The sequence below is a fragment of the Chiloscyllium plagiosum genome, chromosome 2 (genome assembly GCF_004010195.1).
Source record: "Chiloscyllium plagiosum isolate BGI_BamShark_2017 chromosome 2, ASM401019v2, whole genome shotgun sequence".
Taxonomy (NCBI): Eukaryota; Metazoa; Chordata; class Chondrichthyes; order Orectolobiformes; family Hemiscylliidae; genus Chiloscyllium; species Chiloscyllium plagiosum.
Genome location: NC_057711.1, coordinates 133,690,773 through 133,712,218, shown reverse-complemented (window position 1 = coordinate 133,712,218; position 21,446 = coordinate 133,690,773). Strand labels below are relative to the sequence as shown.

The window sequence follows — 21,446 nt, the reverse complement described above, 5'->3', positions numbered from 1 at the left end:
GAACAGGCCCTTCGGCCCTCCAAGCCTGTGCCGATCCAAATGTACTGTCTAAACCTGTCGGTCAATTCCTAAGCATCTGTATCCCTCTACTCCCCACTTACTCATGCATTTATCCAGATGCATCTTAAGTGAATCTACCGTGCCTGCCTCTACCACCTCTGCTGGAAACTCCTTCCAAACACCCACCACCCTCTGTGTGAAGTACTTGCCGCGTGTATCCCCCTTAAACTTTCCACATCTCACCTTGAAAGTGTGACCTCTTGTTATTGAATCCTTCGCCCTGGGAAAAAGCTTGTCTCTATCCACCCTGTCTATACCCTTCATAATTTTATAAAACTCAATTAGGTCGCCCCTCAATCTCCTTTTTTCTGATGAAAGTAAATCTAACCTACTCAGAGAGAAAATGCTGGAAAATCTTCAGGTCTGGCAGCATCTGTAAGTAGAGAAAAGGGCTGATGTTTCGAGTCTAACTGACCCTTTGTCAAAGCTTTAAAAAAAAGGGAGAAATAAGGAGGTATTTATACGAGGCTGAGAGAAGGTGAGTCATGGCTCCAGAAGCAAAGGTAGCAATAAAGAGATGATAATGACAGTGCATAGAGAGATTATAGGGAGATTAGGAGCTGTGAATGACCAATACTGAAGCCAGTGCTATGTGACAAAATATGGGGGGGATGGGTGAAGTAGAGGCAAAATGGAAAACAGGGGAGAAAGGTAGCAAAGGGGTAAGAGGAGAGGAAAAAGGTGATGAGAGAGTGGGGAGTGAGAGGAAGAGAGATGGTCAAAAAAATAAGACATTTGGGAACCCCTTCCAAATGTCCAACCCTTTGTCATTCCCTTCCCATGCTTCATCTACCTGCTCTCTTAGGCTGCTGATTTATGAAGCTGACTTTGGACTCTCAGGTTTGCAACTTTCAATTGTGCATCCTCAGGGCGAGTATCCCAAAAGTTAAGAGTCTTGCAGATTTTTTTTTAACAAAGTACAGAACATTCAGAAAACTTGGCCAAGGACAGACATGTGGGCATGGGAGCAGGATTGTGTGTTGAAGTGGCAAGCCACGGGAAGCTCCCACAACTGCTTTATTGGTACACCTTTCACCCCACCAGCCTTCACATGCAAAGAATAATCCTCTGCCATTTTCGCCAACTCCAACACGACGTCACCACTAAACACATCTTCCCTTCCCTCCCCCGTCTGCATTCCGCAGAGATCGTTCCCCCTAGGACAACCTAGTCCACTCCTCCATCACACCTAACACCTCTCCCATCACACATGGCACCTTCCCATCCAATCGCAGAAGGTGCAACACCTGGCCCTTTACCTCTTCCATGCTCACCATCCAAGGCCCCAAACACTCATTTCAGATTAAGTAACATTTCACTTGTACCTCTTTCAATTGGGTCTATTGCATTCATTGCTCCCAATATCGGAGAGACAAAACGCCGACTGGGTGATCGCACCTTCGGTCTGTACGCAATCAGGTTCTGAACCTTCCCGTGGCTGTGTTTTCTCTTTTGGTTTCAGATTCCAGCATCCGCAGTAATTTGCTTTTAACCTACTCAACCTTTCTTCATAGCTAGCACCTTCCATACCAGTCCTCTCCACATGATCATCTGCTCTTTCCCCTCTGAATCCACTCTGACCACCAACTGCTGCACCATCATGATTGGGAACCCCTTCCAAATGTCCAACCCTTTGTCATTCCCTTCCCATGCTTCATCTACCTGCTCTCTTAGGCTGCTGATTTATGAAGCTGACTTTGGACTCTCAGGTTTGCAACTTTCAATTGTGCATCCTCAGGGCGAGTATCCCAAAAGTTAAGAGTCTTGCAGATTTTTTTTTAACAAAGTACAGAACATTCAGAAAACTTAGTCTGTGTTTTCTAACTTCCCATTAATACGCCCTACACCTCCAGGCTAAAATCCAAATCTTACTTTAAGGAGTTTTTGGTGGAGGAAGCTGGCCAAGATGTTCCTTGAACATTGCCAGAGGATCTTTCATTAAAATTTCCTTCAAAGGATAGCCATTTGGCAACATTGCTCATGTTTAGTTCTGAAGTCGATTTTCAACATGGATTGTGTAAACTTGTAAACCTACACGGTTAGCACCAATGATAAAGAGCCAACTTGAAGGTACCTCCTCCTCCCGTCCCCTTCGACCACGACCTCATCTCCCATCACCTCAAGGATCTCCCACTCACAGCTTCTAACCTCATAGTTTGGGAACCCCGCACCACCCGATTCTACCTCCTACCCAAGATCCACAAGCCTGACTACGGGGGCCAACCTATCATTCCAGCTTGCTGCTGCCCCTCTGAATTCACCTCCACATACCTTTATACTCTCCTATCCCCCCTCCGGGAACTCCTCACATACTTTCGGTATACCACCCTTCCCTCCACCTCCTCCAAGACTTCCGTTTCCCTGGCTCCCAATGCCTCATCTTCACCATGGACATCCAGTCCCGATACACCTCTCTCTCTGCCATGACCAGGGCCTCCAAGCCCTCTGTTTCTTCCTTTCCCGGCATCCCCACCAGTACCTTTTCACTGACACTCTCCTATTTGTTTGGCTAAACTGGTCCTCACCCTTAACAATTTCTATTTCGAATTCTCTCACTTCCTCCAGATGAAAGGGGTAGCCATGGGCACCCACATGGGCCCCAGCTATGCCTGTCTCTTTGTCAGCTACGTGGAACAGTCCATCTTCCGTAGTTACACTGGCACCACTCCCCACCATTTCCTCCACTACGTTGATGACTGCATCCGCACCACTTCGTGCTCCCACGAGAAGGATGAACAGTTCATCAACTTCACCAATACATTCCACCCCAACCTTAAATTCACCTGGATCATCTCTGACACCTGTTTCCCCTTCCTGAATCTCTCCATCTGCATCAACAGTGACCGATTCAACACTGACATTTTCTACAAGCCCACCAACTCCTACAACTACCTGGACTACACCTCCTCCCACCCTGCTTCCTGGAAAAATGCTATCCCTGATTCCCAATTCCTCTGCCTCTGCCACATCTCCTCCCAGGAGGACCATTTCCACCACAGAACACACCATATGGCCTCCTTCTTTAAAAACGGCAATTTTCCTTCTAGTACGGCTGATGATGCCCTCCAGCGCATCTCATCCACATCCCACACCTCCGCATTCGAACGCCACCCCTCAAACTGCAACAAGGACAGAACACCCCAGTCCTCACCTTCCACCCCACCAACCTCCGTATACATCGCGTCATCTCCGCCATTTCCACCACCTACAAAGAGACCCCACGATCAGAGGTATATTTCCCTCCCCACCCCATCCGCTTTCCGTAAATACCATTTCTTCTGTGACTACCTCATGAGATCCATGCCCTCTACCCCGCCCCCCCCAAACAACCCACCTACCTTACTGGCACCTTCCCCTGCCCTTGCAAGAATTGCAAATCCTGTGCCCACACCTCCCTCCTCATCTCCGTCAAAGGCCCCAAAAGAGCATTCCACCTCCATCAAAGTTGTATCAACACTTTCACACGTCATTTTCTGTATCCGTTGCTCCCAATGCAATCTCCTCTACATTGGGAGACAGGACACCCAATCGCAGAGTGCTTTAGAGAACATCTCTGGGACACGTGCATCAATCAACCCCATCGCCCCATGGCTGAACATTTCAACTCCCCCTCCCACTCTGCTGAGGACATGCTGAGGCTTCCTCTATTGCCACTCCCTTACCATCCGACACCTGGAGGAAGAATGCCTCATCTTCTGCCTCGGGACCCTCCAACCCATGGCATCAATGTGGATTTCACCAGTTTCCTTGTTTTCCGCCAAGGCCTCATTCTTGATGAAGGGCTTTTGCCTGAAATGTCGATTTTCCTGCTTCACTGATACTGCCTGGCCTGCTGTGCTTTTCCAGTACCACCCTCTTGACTCTGATTTTCAGTATCTGTAGTACTCACTTTCGCCTAGCATCACTGATATGTAGACTTACAGGATCAGCAGCACTTAAGCAGGTGATGGTCGTCCTACCATTGTGGGGCATAAGACACGGTTAGGTTCCTGATATTGTTGGGAGCACTGCTGACCACAAGAAAAGCAACAGCTATTAATGGATGTTTGATCAATGAGCCCAGCAGCAAGGAGAGTAGACACATTTTGGCAGCAGAGGCACAGCCCGGCCTGGGGAGGGAGAGGAAAGGAATAGCGGTGGTAAGGCAATAGTGGATATACTCTCAGCATAGGAACTGACACCAAAGTCAGATCTATCTGAAGATGTCAGAGAGCCACTACTGTATGAACATAAGAATTAAGAGCAAGAGTATGCCATTCTGCCTCTTGAACATGCTCTCCCATTTGATAAAATCATGACAAATCTAATTGTGGTCTCAATTTCTCCCTTAATCCTCTGAGTCCCTTGTCAAGCAAGAATTTATCTAGCTCAACCTTCAAAATATTCAATGATTCTGCCTCCACTGCTCTCTGAGGAAGACAATGCCACAGACTAATGGCTGAGAGAATAAACACTGATCATTTTTTTTCCCCATCTCTATCTTAAGTTTTATACTGTCTCTCCAGTTTTATTCTCTCTCACAGGGAACACATCCTTCCAATATCCAACCTGTCAAATCTCCTCCTAATCTTCTGCATTTCGAAAATGTCATCTCTTACTCATGATCAGCCAGTCCAACCTGTTCTTGTAGAAAACTCCTTCATTCCAAAGAACAATTGGAGAAGGCTTTTCTGAACAGCTTCTTTTCAAATGTATCCTTTCTTAGTCAGGAAATCAGAACTGTCCAAAGAATTATAGACATAAACTTACCTACTTTTACATTCTGTTCCCCTTGGAATAAATGGCAGCATTCCATTTGACTTCCTAATCACTTGGTCCATCTAAATGTTAACTTTTTGTGATCCATACACTAGAACATCCCGATCTCTCGACCACAGATGTTTGCAGTCCTAAATAATAAACTGCCTTTCTGTTCTTCCTACCAAAATGGACAAGTTGACATTTTCTCTCATTTTATTCCATCTCACACATTTTTGTCAACTTAAACATTTCATATCCTTTTGCAGACTCCTTTGTAACTACCTCTCCTCCCTTTTTGTCATTAGCAAATTTAGAAAACCTGCATTTTGTCCCTTTATCCAAGTAATTGATATGATTTGTGAATATTTGAGACCCCAGCGCTGATCCCTCAGGCGTTCCCCTAGTTCTAGCTTGCCAATCCAAAAATGACCTATTCATCTCAACTCTCAAAAACTGAAATTGCTGGAAAAGCTCAGCGCATCTGTCAGCATCTGTGGAGATCCTTCTTCAATCGACCTTAAACATTTAAGTATTACTTAAAGCAAAGCTCTTCAATCTTCATTCAGCAACAGAAATCCTTCAACTATTGCCTCTAAATTCAACAGCTGAGGGTTCCATATTTCACACCGTTTAAAATAAGTGACATTGTCCTGGGTATTCTGGGTTGCACTTAGCGTGACTATAACAAGATGACAGCTCACATGAATAGATTATTTTATATTGAAGTTTAGAGTTAATCAGACTTCATGCAAAATTACTTTAACAGTAATTATAAACACGGGGCAGAATTCTTCTTCTTCTTCATCATGAGGCAGAGTCTGAAAGTGGTTAGCAACTAGTGGATCCCATGTCAGGATTCTCTGACGTATTCCCGCCTCTGGGCTGTTTTCCATGGGTACAGCAGTTTGCAGGTCAGCAGCTAAGTTTAATAATTGATGCCCAAATTGGGGTGATTTTTAGGTCTTGTTGCAAATTGCTGGTAGGCAGACAATCCCATCTGCTGTGAGCTGGTTACCAGTTTTGTGAATGCAGTTTCCTTACAGCAGGAATCAGGAGACATTGGACTCAAGGCATCATTGAAAGTGATTAGTAAAAGGATTTGAGTGGATAGGAGGAAGACTGTTTTTAGCCAATGGGTGTCAGGAATTAACTGTGTAGTCAATAATTGAATTTGAGAAAGGCAGTCTGCATCTGCAGTGCTGTCACCTGGTGCTGGAAGGTCACCATCCTGGTACTGGAAGGTGAGATTGAAATAGACAGCCAGTTTTTTTTTGGGCTACCTGATAGGCTGAATGGACACTTTCTGTGCAATGTCTTTTCTATGGTGGCAAGTGACTAACCGAAGGAAAGGCCATCCCGCAGCCCCAATAATGTCTCCACAAAGTTTCCAGTCCTAATCAAATTTAGGATATCTGTTTGGCATGGATGAGTTGGAATGAAGGGTCTGTTTCCATAGGGCTCTGTGACTCTAAGAGTGCTTAAATATTTTTGTGTGGCTTTCACTCCCAGTTCTCTGTTTTGGAGTGGAAGAATTGTGAGACTGCCAGGGCATGAATATGGAGCTGGTCATTTCAGAGGCCATCTGATGATATAGGTCCCACTGAGTGAGAATTCAGGACCTCCATTTGGTCCCAAAGCCCACAAGATGTTCTGCTCATGGAATCTGGCAAAATGAGACTACTCCATCTATCATCCACTGCAGCTCTTTGACAGCATTATCCAATTAGACCTATTCCCAGGCTCCTTCCCCATAGCCTTGCAATTTTCTTCCTTTCAATTTCATTTTGAAAGTTAATTTTGAATCTGATTCCACTAACTGTTCAGGCAATGTATTTTATATAATGACTCACAGTGTCACCTCTAGCTTTTATGCCAAGTACTTTAAATCTCTGGCTTTTTGGTTCTGACAGTTCTGTGCTGGAAGATGTTTCTTCCTTTGTTATTCTGCCAAGCCCTTCATAATTCTGAACGCTTCTTCTAAATCATGTTTTCATCTTTCTCCACTCTAAGGAAACCAATTCATATTTTATAGACTCTGCACATAACTGAAATCCTCATCTCTGGTGTCCTCTGCACTTTCTGCAATGTGTTGACATTCTTTCAAAGTATGGAGCCCAGAATGTGTTCTGAAAAATTAATACGTTTTTTTTTTACTTTACAAATCTCCTTGGAAAAGAAATGAAAGCATTTATGGTCCATGAGATAAAAAATATTGGATAGTGACATACTTTCTGATAACCCTTTTCATGCTGTTACTTTGTGAGGCAGCACTACAAATAAAATATAGTGATTTTGGATGATGTATAGTGAAAATGAGATTGGACCTAAAGGAAATTAGCCACATACAAAAATCTGGCTGACTATGTTATCAGTGATTTTCATCAGGTGAAAATCTTGTTTCGTAATTCACTAATAGGCTGTTCACTAAGCTTTATGATTCCTTAACATAAGAATAAGTGACTCACCTGATTGTGTGATAGGTATTTTCTTTCTCGATATTTGGAAGAATAATATAAACATTTCAGTATTATAATTTCAATGTTTATTTTGATTTTATTAGCGTGACAGAAATCAGTGCGAGAAAAAACATTCATCTTCACTATCCTGCTCATCATTTAACAGAAGTGCAAAGCCCAGGCCACGGACTGCTTCTCCATCAATCTATCATAATGGTAAGATTGTGCTTATTTACATTATGATTTTATTTAGTTGAGAAATTAATTCTGCAGATGTATCAAAAGCTGTTTGGAAAGATCAATTAGCTGAGGATGGTTTAAAAAAAATTGAATCAATTTCAAAGAGGAGACCTATTGGACTCGAAGTGTTAACTTGTTTTTACTCTCCACAGATGCTGCCAGACTCTCCAGTACTTTGTTTTTAGTTCAAGTAAATGCACACTTTTTGTCGTCTTATTTTATCTCTTTTGTTTTATGCGTGAACTTGTGGAATTATGGATATAGTAAGCAGGATCAGCATTATTTTTTAGGCAAAAGTGGAGAGATAAATGGGCGGGGGGGGTTGGTGGTGGTGGTGGTAGTGGCTGGGGAGAAGGTAGCAAAGAGTACAATAAGTGAATGTGGGTGGGCATGGAGATAATAGGTCAGAGAGGGAGGGTGGAGCAGATAGATGAGAAGGGACATTGGCAGGTGGGACAGGTCATGAGGACGGTGCTGAGCTGGAAGGTTGGAACTGGCACATTGATGCCCTGGGGTTGAAGTGTTCCGAGGTGGAAGATGAGACGTTCTTCCTCCAGGCGTTTAAAAATCTATATCAACATATACCTGCTCCCCCTTGGGGGAGTTGGTAGAAGGATTCTGGGCTGACTCTCAGCCCATTAATGATGCAGTTTAAACGCACCTTCTGTCACCATGAGTCCTGAAAAGGGATTTGATCTGGAGCTTCTGTCGCAAAAGTAGGGATGCTATTACTGTGTAATAGTGTGTATACTGTATGTGATACTGTAAAACAGTATGTAATACTGTGTAATACTATTACTGTTTAATACTGTGCCTCTTACTGAGAGAAGGTGAAGGAATGCGTTTTGGCATATCTTGGTCTATGCCTCATTTACTTTGTTGAAGACATATTTTAAAGCGGTGTGGGATTTCATCTGTTCAATTATATAACAAAGCAATAAGAAATATGTAAGACTTCTTTAACAATGAAGTTGACAGACGAATGATAAAGATATTTGTTATCAATTAGTAGGAATTCAGATGAAAAAAAGCTTTATTGGTTCAGTTTGAATTTAAAAGCAGAACACAGAATTTTCTCATATGCACAGGCAATGCATGATAAATGGCCGCCTTAGTTTCTAAGCCTTTTTTTCTGTTTCCTAATTTAGATAGTTGCAGATCACGATACAATATAGGGAAGGTGAGTAGAACTTAGATTTGTAATAATCCTTTGCGCCTCCTTTTTCTCATCTGAATTTTGTCCCTCTGTGACATCATCCTAAGACATTGCAATAGATAAATAAGACACTTAGCTAATCTCCACTTCTCTGGATTCCTCTACTGTTATGCTTAGTTGTCATCCAGTACTGGATGAGCAGAAATTTTCTAACAAATTGTGAAGACTGAACACATGGTTTTTTTTGTTCCTAGTTCTGAAATGCATTCCCCAGCTAATGACTGCATCCTCTCACTAGCAGCAGTCTCAGATTAAGTCAGTCTGTTTACAACCTTGATGTGCTATTTGATCCTAAAATGAGCTTGCAATCTCATTCACACCATCACCAAGTTTGCCTGTTTCAAACTCTATAGCATCACTTGGGTTTGTCTTTTCTCCTCCGATTTTTCTGCTGCTATAACCCTCCTGCTTCCATTAGCTCTTTATTGTTGCAATGTATTCCTGGCTAGTCTTCCACATTCTACCTTGCGTAAACTAGGGATAATTGAAAAGTCTGCTACTGGTGTCATGTCATGCACTAAGTCCAGTCACTGGCCAGCTGTGTTTCCTCCTGGTTAAGCAGAACCTTGAATTCAAATTCTCATCCTTGTCTTCCAGTCCCTCCACAGCCTTTCCCCTCCCTATCTCTGTTGTCTGCTCCAGCCTTTCAGTCTTCAGAGACATCTGTGCTCCTTACATTCTGATTTCCAGCATCCTCATTTTAATGATCCCCACTGGTGACTCTGCCTTCAGTGACCTAGACCCCAATATCTGAAATACTCTTGTCTACACATCTCCAGCTTATTATCATTCTACCTTACTTTAAGATGGATTGTAAATGCATCTTTTTGATCATTGTTTGGTCACTTTATCTAAGATCCCCTTATGTTCCTCAGTACCAAATGTGGGAAGAGAGTGCCAATGTCACTGGGTTAGTAATCCACCAGGCCCAAATTATGTTTTGGAGCACCGTTTCAAATTCTGTCACTGCAGCTAGTGAAATTTAAATTCAGTAAATAAATCCGGTATCAGGAAGGCAGCCATGCCAACTATCATTGACCATTGTGACACCCATGTGCTTCACTAATGTCCTATTAGTGGAGGGAATTTACCTTCCTTGTCTGGTCTGGCCCACATGTGACTTCAGACCCACAACAATGTGATTAACTCTTAACTGACCTCTGAAGGGACCTAGCAAGCCATTCAGTTCAAATCTATTTGGAGATGGACAACAAATACTTACCTTGTCAGTAATGATCACATTCCATAAAAGAATAAGTTTGCAACATTTAATTCTATAACTTTCATTGCAGCTTTGAAGAATCTAGGGATATTTCAATATGTTAAACTTATAGGAAAAAAGGTAACATCACCATTGTCTTACCAGACCATAGGGCTGCTCTCTCATGTGAGAGAGAGAGCGAGAGAGACAACTGGTGTTGGTGTAACCTGAGGGTCACCATGCCTAAGGTGAGGAGAGAGATTGAGAAAGAGAATCCTTCTTGGCAACCTCAGACAGTGGAGGAATTGAACCCACACTGTTGGCATTATCCTGCATCATGAAACAGCCATTCAGCCAACTGAGCTAACCATCCCCTATTAGTTTGGGTTCAATTCCTGAACCAGCATATTTTTCTCTAGTTTCTCTCCTATTTCTACTGATGGCCTCTCCAAATTCATTTTGTCCATGAGATCATCCTCTGCTCCTTTCATACTATTGCCACTAAACCACTACCATCCAACTTCCCTTCTTGATTTCAGTTAGCTAATATCTATTAATAATCTTCTCTCTTCAATTTGTCTCCCTTGCCCCCCCCCCCCTCAAATCTTATGTTATCACTCCTCTCAAAATAAAATCTTGCCCGCAATTCTTTGCGAATACCCATTGTTAAACTCCCTTCTACTTTATATCCTTGAATGTTTTATTGCCTCCCAAGTCCATGTCAATCTTTCCTATAGCTCCACATTTATAAGAGTCATAGAGATGTTCAGCACAGAAACAGACCCTTAGGTCCAGCTCTTCCATGTCGACTAGATATTCTAAATTAATCTAGTCCCATTTGACAACATTTGGCCCATATTACTCTATTCATGAACCCATCCAGATGCTTTTTAATTGTTGTAAATGTACCAGCCTCCATTACTTCTTCTGACAGCTCATTCCATACACACATCACCCGCTGCGTGAAAAGGTTAATATTAGGCCCCCTTTTTAAATCTTTCCTCTCTCACCTTAAACCAATGTCCTCTAATCTTGGATTCCCCTATCCTGCTGAAAAAACCTTGGCTATTCAGTTCACCTATCCATGCTCCTCATGATTTTATAAGTCTCTATACGGTTACTCCTCAGCTTCCACTCCAGGGAAAATAGCCTCAGCCTATTCAGCTGCTCCCTTAGCTCAAGTCCTCCAATCCCAACAGCATCCTTCTAAATCTTTTCTGCACCCTTTCAAGTTTAACAGCATCTTTCCTAATAGCAGGAAGACCAGATCTGAATTCCTGAAATCCAGTTTCTACTCTGTGATAGTATCACTGTACTGAACAGCACCTATCTTATCTTCTTCAGAAAGGTCACTGGATATGAAACATTAATTCTGCTTTCTCTCCACATATACTCTCTGCTGAGACCTTCTGCATTTCTCTAGCAATTTATGTTTTGTTTCAGATTTCCAGCATCCACAATTCTTGGTTTTATTTAGGGGAAAACATTTACCTCCTAGCCCAATTGTAGTGGTGATAATATATCTGAACAAATTTACATGCACATTTTCAATGTATCTAGACATCAGAGCAAATTTGAGTAATCTTGAAAAAGAAAAAAGAACAGAGGCTCACTTTCCTGAGTGGACTGAGATACAGAAGGTTTCTCAGTATGTTTCAAGTAAAAAAGAAAAATGAAAAGAAAAATATAAAAGCAAGGTCAGACTAAATGACTGGCTTTAGCTGCACATTCCTGGAAAATGTTGCTGGTTTCTATTATCTTGCCTCATTTGATATGGTTGTCACATTCTTCACAGCGATGAGCAGCTGTGCACAGGATATTAGAATTGACTGACCTAGCCAATCTTCGTGCTGGACTACATAGTTATTTTTAGTGTACCACTGTTCATTTCTCCTCCTCTAACTTTAACTTTAACTTTCAGTGTTTTGATAACTTAATGTATATCTCTGCCCTGTTACAGAGTTCGTAACATTATTACTTACCAACGTTTTCTATTCATTTCCCAATCGGTTCTTCTCGATGTTTCTCCAATCTGCTAGAGACCATTTACTCCTCAGCAAAATACTAGTTCCTCTCCTGTCATGGTAGAGCTATCCATCTTTTTGAATGTTTGGAGTTTGGTCTAAATATTTAAGTATGATTGATTCTGAAACTGATGACAAGGAATGCTGACATTTGGTTGGTTAGTTAAAACTGGACTCTTGTCCCATGCCTGTTTCAAATTTTGTTAGAGTGGAATTTTCCAAATTCATTGAGTTTTTCACTTAGTCTTAAAACAAATCAGACCAGAAAATCATCAGGGGCAGGATCTGCACTTATGGATTTCACCTCTTTTATTATTGGAGAAAAGATTAACTATCCCCTTCACTGTTGGTGAATTGAAAGAAATTATATTGCCTTCATATAGGAAATAAATGTTGTTGAATCTAACATATGCAAATCAAATGGTTGGAGAAAATAAACATTTTATGACTGCAATTGTTTTTAATTTCCAAATGAAATACTATTTTTACCTTTTTAATTCCAAAGAGTTTTGATGTTCGAGAACCTGTTAGTTGGGATGAGCTGTCTAGTGAAGCAGAGGAACTTATTAGTTATCCACTAAAGGCAACTACTCGAGATAATCCAAATGATCCATACTCATCTTCTGTTTGTTCACGGAGAAAACCACCATGTAATCCAAACAGGTAAGGGAAGTCATGATAACTGAATACTTTGTTTTGATGGTGAAAAGGCTGATTTCTTGAAGTAAAATTATAAAATATAGACTGTGTTATTTTATGTCTTTGTTACTTGCACAATGCATCTATAGAAATCTTTAACATGGAATATAGTATTGTAAGAATAGCGAAATCGGCAGTGCTTCCAGAATCTGTTTCCAGACCTTTGGCTTCAAAACATATTGGTTTCAATAGTGGAGAAGGAAGGAGAGTTGAGGAAGAAGTTTGCAGGGAGTTGCACTAAGAAACAAAGTAACTGCTGGCAAAGGAAGGTGAAGGAATGCACAAATGTCTAGATTGGAGTATGTGGGGAAGAGCATTTTTTTGGATGAGGGTCCAGAGATCATTTTAGACAAAAATATGGATCGATTTTTTTAAAGTTAGAATGATGATGCCCCAAATGAATCTACTCCGGTAACTTCCTTTGAGTTAATTTTCGGTCATGAAGTGAGAGGCCCTTTGAAATTAATTAAAGAAAATCTGACAGGACCAAAATCCGAGATCTCACATTTAGATTATATATCAAAGGTGAGGGAGAGATTAAATAGAATAGTTGAGTTATCTAAACAGCACCAAAAGAGGGCACAGTATAGAATGAAGGAGGTGGCAGATAAAAGCTCTGAGACACTGACGATTTCCTGAGGGGATGATGTGTTAGCACTGTTACCAGTGATAGGAAATCCCTTCAAAACCAGGTATAATGGTGCCTATCAAATTGAGAAAAGTTGAGTCAGGTGAACTATTTAGTAAAGATAGAAAAAAAGGGTATCGAGTATGTCATGTTAACATGTTGAAACCGTATTATTCTAGAGAGAAAGAACTAGAGAAACGGATGTTAGCTACTGACCCACAGAGTGAGGAATCAAATCCAGATGATGTGGATTTTGATGTGCCTCAAAATAGATTAAAAAATGAAGAGGTCCTTGAGGAGTGGGATACGTTAGTGAGTTATCTGTCTCAGGAGCATAGAACACAGTTGAAAAATTTGTTACAGCAGTATAAGTATATATGTAAGAATCAGATGGGGAGGACTAATGCTATTGTACATGAAGTAGACGTAGAGAATATTGCTCTGATAAAACGATACCCCTATCAGCTTAATCCTTTCAAAGCCAGAGAGGTCCAGGTGGAGGTGGAGGCCACGCTCAATGAGGACATCATCGAACCAAGCCAAAGTGAGTGGAGGTCACCAATCATCTTAGTTCCTAAACCAGATGTGTCTCAACGATTCTGCATGGATTATCGGAAGGTCACTGCCATTACAAAATCGGACTCCTATCCAATTCCTAGATTGGAGGGCAGTATCGAGAAAGTCTGACAAGACAAGTTGGACTTGATGCACGGTTATTGGCAGGTACCTTTATCAGAGTCGGCAAAAGAAATTTCTGCGTTTGTAACCCCAATAGGCTATATCAGTTTAAAAATGATGCCCTTTGGAATGAAGAACGCACCTGCCACATTCCAAAGACTCATGAACAGAGTTGTGGCTGGGTTAACAAACTGTGCAATCTATTTGGACGATGTCTGATCTTTTAGTTAGTCCTGGAAAGATCACATGGTACAATTGGCAGAGCTCTTTGAATGACTATGAGAAACAAAACTGGTGACAAGCTTAAATAAAATGGAGTTTGCAAAAGCAGAGTTGACGTTCTTGGCACATAACATTGGTCATGGAAGGTTGACACTATGGAATACAAAGACAAAGGGCATCGAGGAATTTCCATGACTAACCTCGAAGAAAAAGGTGCTTTGATTCTTGGGACTCAGCAGATTCTATCGGAAGTTTGTTCCAAACTTCAGCAGTGTAGTGGCACCGTTAACCAATTTGCTGAAGAACACCACAAAGTTTTAGTGGACAGAACAATGCCAGACGCATTCGACCATTTGAAAGCCATATTAACCACCAAACCAGTTTTAGCTACACCAAACTTTCCAAAAACTTTTAAAGTAGCTATCTATACTGGTGACATAGGAGTTGGAGCTGTGGAGCCCCATCCTCATCTACAGGAAGATGAGGATGGGATTGAACTGCCCATTGGTTACAATTCAAAGATGATCAACAGCCCCCAGAGGAAATACTCCACAATCGAAAAGGAACGATTGGGTTTGGTACTGGCCTTCTAATGTTTTAACATGTGTGTCACGAACAGTGTGTCGGAGACGTTTATGTACACAGATCACAATCCGCTTACATTCTTAGAATGCTTTAAAGGCAAGAATATGAGATTATTTGATTGGAGTCTTATGTTACAGACTTTTAATTGAAAAATCATAAATGTTGCGGGTTGGAAGAATGTAGAGACATGGCAGCTTTTCAATGTGAGGAACCTACTAATCAGTGCAGAACAGAGGTACAATATCTGGCAAAGGTTAACCAGAAGGACCAATGAGCAAGCTGTATCTCTGCAGAAATTGTGATTTTAAGTGTCTAAATCTGAAGACATCTTTTGATACATCTGTCTCGTAGTGGTTTTGCTGTGCATCTCAAAACCTAGCAGAGGAGGAAGGATGTTGAATGCAACAATGAGGATGCCAGATGTTGCATGATGAAGGAGGTGGACCACAACCAAGGCACAATGAGAAATGCACAAGGATTATTTGGGGCAGATCAGCATAACATTGAAACAGTCGTACTGTCATTTCTTCCATTTTGCAGTCTATCACTCAGTGGCCAGGGGTGTTTGTTGTGACTAAAGACTTGACTGCCTGCACCATATTTAATCACTTGCAGTCCACTGAGGGAACAATGCTGTAAATGAATTCTGAAAGGGGAGCAAGGATTGGAAGGAGGTCCAATGAAATGTGTAACCTTATTAAACAGCTTAACATCTAGGTATTATTTTCACATGTTTTGAGTAGAGCTAGATACCTTTCACGAATGTCTTGTACATGCTTCTATAAGACCATAAGAAATGGGAATGGAAGTAAGGCCATTCAGCCCATTGAGTCATCTCCACCATTCAAACATGGCTGATGGGCATTTCAACGCCACTTACCCACACTCTCTCTGTATCCCTTAATTCCTTGCAAGATTAAGAATTTATCATGGTCCCATGGTGCTTGTAGTTGATATGGAGACAAGGTGCTGATCGGGCCTGCTTTTTAGCTGCAGATAACTTTGGCCAGCTTTCATGTGTCCCCTTGAGGACTGACATGTGAGGCTACTACATAGGGGCAAGAACCTTTGCTGTCACCACAGCTACTAGAGGTATTGATATCGCTAGTAGAGGTGCTGAACAAGCATTGCCCACACTTAGGAGCTCCCTTTGGAGCAGACCCCAAATGCTGACAGCAGCCTCTCTTTCTCAGTCATGAAGAGATTTTATCTTCCTGTTGACCTGAGAAGCACAAAGACCTGGCATTAGATCTTGCTAATGCTGCGTAGAGGTTATGGGCATCTGCTCAGCAGTCTGCTTGTCAGCTTCTCCATGATGGTCACCTACATCTTAATAAAGTAAGCCTTGCTTGCAAATCCTCTGTTGAATGTGAAGGTGGAGTAATGGAGGTGAATTTGATGGCCTGTGGTGTATTGGTGGGGAAGTGTTGGCAGCCCCAGTGAGGTGGGTAAAGTAGGTGATAGATCTGTTTTTGAGGGGCTGGTTGGGAGGATTAAAGGGGTAGAAATGACCTTGGGGTTGGAGGTCCTTCCGATGGCAACTAGGTACTTCCAAAGGAGGTACCCTGCATTCTTTGCATCACCTTAGCCTGCCCAGCAAATCTGGTAGCTAACATTTGACATAGGCCTCCCCATAGGTAATGTTGCAGTGGGGAGTATGATGAGGTTGGCAGTTAGTTGGGCATTACTTGCAGCCTTAAAGGCCTCAGTAAGCCAAAGAGCAGGTGAAGGGGGAATACTTAATGCATTCACTCCCTCGTCCCCCACCTGTGAAAACCGAGACAGATTCTTGTTGGGGAGAGGGATTTGGGGGAGACTAGCAGGCCATGTGTTGAGTTTAATGGGTCATTCCAACTTTAAACATGCCAGTGGGGAAATACAAAGACCCACAGTTGTGCCTGCTTTCACGGTTCAAGGGTGAGATGACTCTATTCTGTAATTTTGATGTAATGAAACAAAACACTGCAAAAAGAACTATTATTTATTATATTAGAAAATTCAACTCCTTTAATGATCATCAAGTGGAAAAAGGGAGAAAGTGAGGATTGCAGGTGCTGGAGATCAGAGTTGAACAGTGTGGGCTGGAAAAGCACAGCAGACCAGGTAGCCATTCAAGGAGCAGGAGAATCGACATTTTGGGCATAAGCCATTCATCGGGGGTAAGGGATTGAGAAAGGAATAGGAGGATGGGGGTGGGAGTGGATAAATCATAATATAGTTTACTATAATGGCATTGTTAAAATTGTCTTTTTTTTTCTCTCAAAAGGTTGTATTTTGATCCAGTGAGCCACCCTGCCTGGGACAGAATTCATGAGCGAGTCCAGAATCTCCTAGCGAGTATTGATGCACAGGAAAGAGCCTCAGCGGTAAATATCTGTGGTTATGATACTGCGAAAAATCTGCATTTATGTTCATTATTGAAAACAGAAAGCACTGTCTTTAATAGAAATGGAATTGCTGGAAATCTGGCTATACCTGTGAAAACAGATTCAGGGTTAACCTTTTATGTTAGATGCCTCTTTTTCGGATTGTGATCTTGGCCTTAAAGTAACAATTACTGTATATACTCAAGTAATAGTGGAATTTTTTGACTTTTTAAGGTTAAATTTATGGGACGAATATTACATGGATACTATTCTTGAGGGGCTGAAATTGACACCTGTCAAAATTCATACTGCATCATTAGCAGAAGCCCAATTGATGTCTAAATGGGTAACGAAAAGAAAGAAACAAATTATGGTAATTCTGAAAACCCGGAGCAGAGCACAACAGCCAGTGGACTGAAAGAGAGGAGCAGAGTGGAACAACTGGCAGACTGGAAAGCAGGATTGGAACGCAGCGACTGGCACACTGACTCAAAAACGATGGTCTGTTATCTGTGAAGAAATGGGGTCGACTTTTATATGAGATGTATGGGAAATTTCAGATTATTTGGCCAAAAATAGGGGGTCGACTTTTACGTGAGATCAACTATTACTCAAGTATATACAGTATATCAAAGAATACATGTATAGACATATAGTAGTTAAACATTATAGTAAATTGATTTAACTTTGGATAATTACACTTAATTTCTTGAAAGCATAAGTCCACAGTGTAATAAAACTGTTTTAATTTTTTAGAAATTATACAACTATTTTTGATTTAGTTATTAAATGCTTTAGAATCTATATTTAGTAGATGGTGTTGTAAATATAAATCTTCAATAACGCTAAGAGGTTTTCCAGTAATTCACAGGTAAATTCCCCTGTGATATTCCTGCCCTGAGTGTTTACTGTCTGACAAATAACCAGACACCTGCTTTGGACTTTTAAAACAAAATGAAACGAGAAGATGCAGTTACTGAGCGAAGAGTTTTTTTGTTCAGAGAATTTTGATCTGAAAGGCCAGATGTACTACCTAAACACTGATGAGTCTGTGGTAACAATAAAATAGCAGTTGCAGGGATTTTAAAAACCCGAATAGTACAGCAGTAAGCAATTCCTAGTTTACAATAACCATTTCATTCATAATATGATGTTGGCAGGTGATGGCAAAGTGGTATTATCACTGGATTAGTAATCCATAGTCCCAAACTAAACCTCTAGGGACATGGGTCAGAATCACACCATGGCAGATGGTGAAAATTATATTCATTTTAAAAATTATTGAATTTAAAAAACCTAGTCTAATGGCAACCATTGTTGATTTTTGTAAAAGCCCATTTCGGTCACTAATGTCCTTTAGGGACAACATTTACTGCACTTACCTGGTCTGGCCTGCATTTGACTCCAAACCCAAAGCTATGGTGGTTGACTGCCCTCTGAAATTGACAAGAACTAAGAAAGAAGTGAAACTGGACAATCCATCCAACATCAACATAGGTGGCAGAAACGACTATGTCAAAAGCAGCCCTATTGATCCTGCAAAGTTTTTCTTACTAACATCTTGGGGTTTTTCCTAAAATTGTGAAGGCTGTCCAACAGACAAGGAGAAAGTGAGGACTGCAGATGTTGGAGATCAGAGTCAAGAGTGTGGCATTGGAAAAGCACAGCAGGTCAGACAGCATCTGAGATTCCTGATGAAAGGCTTATGCCTGAAAAGTCGATTCTTCTGCTCAGATGTTGCCTGACCTGCTGTGCTTTTTCATGAATAACTGTAATGCATCTTGGAGATGGTACATACATCTGCCAGTGTGCACTGGTGATGAGAGGAGTGAGTATTGAAGACAGTGGCTGGGGTCATACAGGCCTGGATGATGTCAGCTTTTTGAGTTGGAGTTGCACTAATTGAGACAAGTGGAGTGTGTTCTATTACACTGTTGATTTGTGCCTTTTACATAGTTTGGGAAGTCAAGAGACAAGCTACTCCACTGTGGAATTCCTAAGCTCCTACCTGTTCTGGTATCCAAAGTACTTGCTTGGCTGGTCTAGTTCAGTTTCTAGTCAATTGTAACTCCTAAGATGTTTTTAGAGGAGAATGTGGTGATAATAACATCACTGAATATCAAGGAAGAGAGAATTGCATTATCTGATTGGCAGTTATGTGGTGCAAATGTTACTTTTCACTTATCAGCCCAAGAGTGTATGTTAAAGAATGTGGTGCTGGAAAAGCACAGCCAGTCAGGCAGCATCCGAGGAGCAGGAGAATCGACACTTTGAGGATAAACTCTTCATCCACATATGCTCAAAACGTCGACTCTCTTGCTCCTCAAATGTTGCCTAACCCGCTGTGCTTTTCCAGCACCACACTTTTCGACTGATCTCCAGTATTTGCAGTACTGTCTTTCTCAAAGAATGTATGTTGTCCAGCTCTTGGTGAATATGGACACAGATCACTCCAGTAAGTGAGGAATCATAAAAGGTACCAAACACAATGCAATCATCAGCAAAAGTATGAACTTTTGACCTTCTGATAGAAGGAAGGTCATTAAAGTAGCTGAAGATAGTTCAGATCATACAGATATTTGTGTCAAGCCCCTCTTCCAGTTAGTTATCTAATTGTGTCCTACTATTCACGATTGAAAGTGGCAGAGCAAAGCTGTCACACAGCTACCTGATGAAGGAGCAACACTTCGAAAACTAGTGTTTCCAAATAATCCTGCTGGACCATAACCTGGTGTTATGTGATTTTTAACTTTGTCCACCCCAGTCCAATACCAACTCCTCCACATCATACATTTAATGTTATGAACTCTCCACTTGAGCACATAGAACTAGAACCCAGGCCTCCTGACACTGCCCATTATACCACAACAGACCTCTTGTTATTCTTCTGTTAAAGAGAGAGATTGATTATTGGCACCACATGAAGAATGGTTCCATTGTTAAAAAGGTAATTTTCCCTGTTAGCCATAATTAGGATCTTAAACCTAATTTAGTACTTATACCAAACAAGCTAAGAAGATAGATCTGAATTTTATTCAAAGGCAATGGTTACAGACCCAAGCCACCTCTATTTGGCTGGGTCACTCCAAGCTAATTTCACTCCCATCAAGCCTCTGTTTAACTTGGGGTGAGAGATCCCTCCCATTAGGCTTCCTCTGCAAACCTATCATGGCTGACAATTCTGTAATCCCATCAATAGCACAGGGTTATAGGGTAGCCAGGAAGGACCTGAAGAGAGAGCTAAGAGCAGCAAGGAGGGGACATGAAAGGTCCTTAGTCGGTAGGATTAGGGAAAACCCTAAGGCTTTCTATAGGTATGTTAGGAATAAAAGAATGACTAGGGTAGGAATAGGTCCAGTCAAGGATAGTAGTGGGAAGTTGCGTGTGGAGGCGGAAGAGATTGGGGAGACACTGAATGAATACTTTTCTTCAGTATTTACTCAGGAACAGGGCATTGTCGTCGATGTGAATACTGAGTCACAAATAAGTAGAATGGATGGCTTTGAGGTATGTAGAGAAGAGGTGTTGGAAATCCTGGAAAAGGTGAAAATAGATAAGTCCCCTGGGCCTGATGGCATTTATCCTAGGATTCTCTGGGAAGCAAGGGAGGAGATTGCAGAGCCATTGGCCTTGATTTTTATGTCCTCTTTGTCTACAGGAGTAGTCCCAGAAGACTGGAGGATAGCAAATGTGGTTCCCTTGTTCAAAAAGGGGAGTAGGGATAGCCCTAGTAACTATAGGCCGGTGAGTCTCACTTCTGTTGTGAGCAAAGTCTTAGAGAGAATTGTAAGGGATAGGATTTATGCACATCTGGATAGGAATAATGTGATCAAGGATAGTCAGCATGGTTTTGTGAAGGGCAAGTCGTGCCTCACAAACCTTATTGAATTCTTTGAAAAGGTGACGAAGGAGGTTGATGAGGGGAAAGCGGTAGATGTGGTATACATGGATTTTAGTAAGGCGTTTGATAAGGTTCCCCATGGTAGGCTACTGCAGAAAATACGGAGATATGGCATAGAGGGTGAGTTGGAGGTTTGGATTAGGAATTGGCTGGATGGAAGAAGACAGAGGGTAGTAGTTGATGGCAAAGTTTCTTCATGGAGTGCCGTCACTAGCGGTGTTCCGCAAGGATCTGTTTTGGGACCATTGCTGTTTGTCATTTTTATAAATGACCTGGAAGAGGGGTTAGAAGGTTGGGTAAGCAAGTTTGCGGATGATACGAAAGTCGGAGGAGTTGCTGACAGTGAGGAAGGATGTGGCAGGTTACAGCAGGATATAGAGAAGCTGCAGAGCTGGGCAGAAAGGTGGCAAATGGAATTCAACGTAGCTAA

General features: G+C 41.7%; 1 protein-coding gene across 4 annotated transcripts in view; it reads left to right on the top strand.

Moving 5' to 3' along the window:
* The window catches only part of spata6l (spermatogenesis associated 6-like), a 77,879-nt gene that overhangs the window by 46,424 nt on the left and 10,009 nt on the right, over nt 1-21,446 (top strand). For all 4 annotated transcript variants that reach the window (XM_043718781.1, XM_043718754.1, XM_043718772.1 and 1 more), the window contains 4 exons: nt 7,361-7,472; nt 8,645-8,676; nt 12,443-12,600; nt 17,016-17,115. In XM_043718781.1, the coding sequence (XP_043574716.1) occupies nt 7,361-7,472; nt 8,645-8,676; nt 12,443-12,600; nt 17,016-17,115 (402 nt within the window). The remainder of the gene's footprint in view (nt 1-7,360; nt 7,473-8,644; nt 8,677-12,442; nt 12,601-17,015; nt 17,116-21,446) is intronic.